The sequence below is a fragment of the Gavialis gangeticus genome, unplaced genomic scaffold, assembly GCF_001723915.1.
Source record: "Gavialis gangeticus isolate Ggan-Ray unplaced genomic scaffold, GavGan_comp1, whole genome shotgun sequence".
NCBI classification, from domain to species: domain Eukaryota; kingdom Metazoa; phylum Chordata; order Crocodylia; family Gavialidae; genus Gavialis; species Gavialis gangeticus.
In genome coordinates, this window is record NW_017729013.1 from 9,253,902 (window position 1) to 9,257,202 (window position 3,301).

Below are 3,301 nucleotides of genomic sequence, written 5' to 3' on the forward strand. Positions count from 1 at the left end.
CTGCCCCAGAGGCAGATGTCTGCAAAAGGCCAGATGAAGTTATGCCCATTGTAAACAGGCTGAGATAAGAGCAGTTGAGGGCCATGCTCCAGAGTGGGAACTCATCATGTGCAGGAGTCAGGAAGGTACATCTCTCCCCTCTCTTCCCCTCCCCTCCACACAGCCTGGTGCAGCAGCTGGGAGCAAACCGAGGGGCAAGGTTTCCCCTCAGGCATTGACTAGAGTAGAGACGACAAACCTGCAGGACCAGTGGTTCCGACCCACCATGACTGACCCCACATTCCTGGGAATCTATCAGCCTCTTACCTTAAAATGCCATGCAGGTGCATGGGCTAACACCCATTACTACTATTCAAACTATTGGCCTTGAAGGCCTAGGAAAGTATGTTTCCCTTTACCAATGGCTGGAGGCAGTGCAGTTAGTCTGGATGGCAGCTGTCCACCCTGCCTGGACTGAAAAAGATGTTGGGAGCCCTCAGGGTGAGCTCTTACATAGTTTTCCCTCTATCTTAGATCTCTCAGTCTTGAGGCCCTGGGCATCAGAAGTCACTCTGGAAATTCAAGCCTAAGTGAATTAATTACTCAAAGCTACAGAGTAAGCCAGTAGCAGAGCCAGGATGAGTGCCTAGGCCTCTCAGTGCCTTGTGCTGCCCAGGCTGCCTTTGCTACCCCATTGGCTATAGATTAGGTGGGAAAGACAGTGGAGCTACAAGCCAGTGTCCCCTAGAGAAGAGGCAGAGCTCAAATGGGACCAAGGAAGCAGAAGGTAAGTAGAGGCAGTGGTGTTCCTCCTTGACAGACAGTGTCCTAGTGCAAGGAAAGTCAAATGAGCAAGAGGTACAGTGAGGTTAGCAGCACGTACCATTAGCGAAGGCAACAACTAGCCAGATGTCATCAGTGGCGTTCACATACTGATCGAAGATGCAGATGGGCTGGTCCAGGCTGAAGGTGGAAGCTGTGAGCTTCCCTTCCAGGGAGCTGCCTGTGATCTGCGGCGTGTAGGGCACTAGCTCTGGGGGACCACAAAGGGGAACACAGTAAGTGCCAGTAAGGGGAACACATGGTAGGGCCAGAGAGAAACAGGGTGTTCAAGCCTTCCCTTTTTCCACTGCATGGGGGATCCATCAGAAGTTGCATTAGGAATAAAAGACCACAGGCATGTGCAGGGTGAGGCTGTGCACCGTTTGGATTTTCACTGCCTCGCTGCCAAGAGGTCAATGCACAAACCAGGTGCCTCAAACCAACCCCAGACAGCTGCCTGGGCTAGTTTGGAAGCAGGAAATCCTGTGTCTGTGCAGGGGATGGACCATGCCATCTTGGAGGTCCCTGTCATCCTAAATCAGGGACTCTGCCTCAGCTGCATTCACTTCCAAGGCTCCTGCTGGCATCCTGGACTGGCTCCTTCTTTGCTCTAGGCTGGCAGGGCTCCAGAGGCAAAAAGGCATTGCTTGCTGCCTACAATAGAGCAATGCCGATCTGTGCCAGCTGATCTGTGCCCTGGGCACCAGTGTGACTGCTGCCCCCACAGTTCAGCCTGGGAAAGGGCTTCCTGCAAAGCAGATGGACAGGCTACTAGAGCTCTGCCCTATCCTAACTTCCAAACCTCTGGAGACCATCCCCATCCACCTCCAACCAAGTAAACAAGCCCCCAAACACCTGCTTACCTCCTCTTCCAGCATGCTCACCTGCCGTGGTCCTTCCAGTGTCTCCCTGCCTGCCCACCCCCTGCCCTGCCTGTCTTACCGGACACACGTCTGGAAAGGTCTTAGCAGCTTCTTGTGCTTTGTGTGGGAAGTACATGAAGTTTAAAGGTGCCTGGTGCCCAGCAGAGCTGTGGGGCTCCAGCCCAGAACTCAGAAAGCAGCTGGAGCCTGGGGCCAGCCCGGGGGGACTTGGTGAGGAGCGGGCGAGAGGAGAACTGATAAACTAATGCTTTCACCAGTTCCCCTCACATCCCTCTGGGAGTTCACAGCTCAAACTAGTCTCACCTGAATATCTGCTGGTGCTAATCACAGAGGTGTAACCAGTTGTACTTGCTCCTGTCCAGGCCTTCCTGCTTTCCAAATTGTCCCTCACAGGCCGTGGGCCAGTGCTTGCCCAGTCCAGTTCTAAAGGAGCACCATAGTCCTCTGTGACTGAACACGCTGCTGGACTGGCAGCTCTGGACCCCAGAGTCTTTACTGCTCAGTTGTGTTGTAGTTGCAATGATGCACTTGCTGCTGTCCAGGCCCAAGATACAGATATCCCCTGCCCCAGACAGCTTACAATCCCTGACCCAGATGGGTACAGCATGGACACCAGCAGGGCCAATAGGCCCCAACCCTGGTGCAGAGATGCCACTTGCGCCATGAGAAGACCACTCAGTCTCCACAGCCCATTCAGCTCCATGCCCCCTGCATTGAGGCTGACTATTGGCATTGCTACCCAGTGTAGACGCTGGGCCGGGGGAACGGACTGGTTCCACGAGCTTCATTTCACCACAGAGCTGCAGGTGGCCCTGGTTTCAGTCTCTTCCAAAAGGTGTCCAGCTCTTTGCCCACATTAACAAATCCAAACAGTAGATGCCCAGTTCAGAGGCCCAGCTCTCCCTGCTACTCTGAGGCTGTGTGACTGCCCAGGGACAGAAGACCCACCCGGAGGTCCCTCTAGCCAAGTGAAAGCCATGGGTGGGAACGCAGCCCAGCTCCATGCTGATGCCAGGGCCACCTGCCTCTGGCGGCAAGCTGGTCCTGAGGCACTCACCATGCAGCTGACCCAAAGCCCAGTGGAAATCAGTGGGTCTTTCCACTCTCTCCAGTGGGCTTTGGATCAGGCCTCAAATGCTTCCCCAAGAGCAGCAGGAGCAGTGATCTTAATGCAAAGCCATTCAACAGCTGTAGGATACAAGGGGTTTCATGTCTCCCTGACTGACGTTTTGGGGAGGAACACCCCATCCCCACCAAATTCCTTCTTCCATTATGGATTTAGCAGAAAAAACCTGTCGGCTCCTAGAGCTCTCCCTGCCCGGCTCTGCCCCCTCCCCACAGCCTTCAGCCACTCCTCACAAAGGAAAAGCAGCACCTTGTAACATCCCCTGTAGTAATGAAAACTTACCTAGGCCCTTGACCAGGCAGCTCCCAGTCAGCACCAGCAGCACCAGGGGCAGCTCCATCATAGCCCTGGTTCTCCCTGAGCTTTCCTCTGAATCCGAGCAGACACCTCTGAGGTCACGCTGCCTCTCCCACTGCCCAGTGTACTGGTGTGAAGAGGATGACAAGGGTAGGATCTTTCCCCACAACCCAACCCCGAGGTTGTCTACTGT

General features: G+C 54.6%; 1 protein-coding gene across 1 annotated transcript in view; it reads right to left on the reverse strand.

Annotated features, from left to right (window-relative positions):
• Positions 1-3,301, reverse strand: part of LOC109293501 (uroplakin-3b-like) — a 15,484-nt gene extending 12,183 nt beyond the window's left edge. Inside the window, exons 1-2 of the mRNA XM_019511477.1 lie at positions 3,094-3,301; positions 863-1,012 (exon numbers count right to left, since the gene is read on the reverse strand). Of these exons, the coding sequence (XP_019367022.1) occupies positions 863-1,012; positions 3,094-3,154 (211 nt within the window). The 5' untranslated portion in view covers positions 3,155-3,301. The remainder of the gene's footprint in view (positions 1-862; positions 1,013-3,093) is intronic.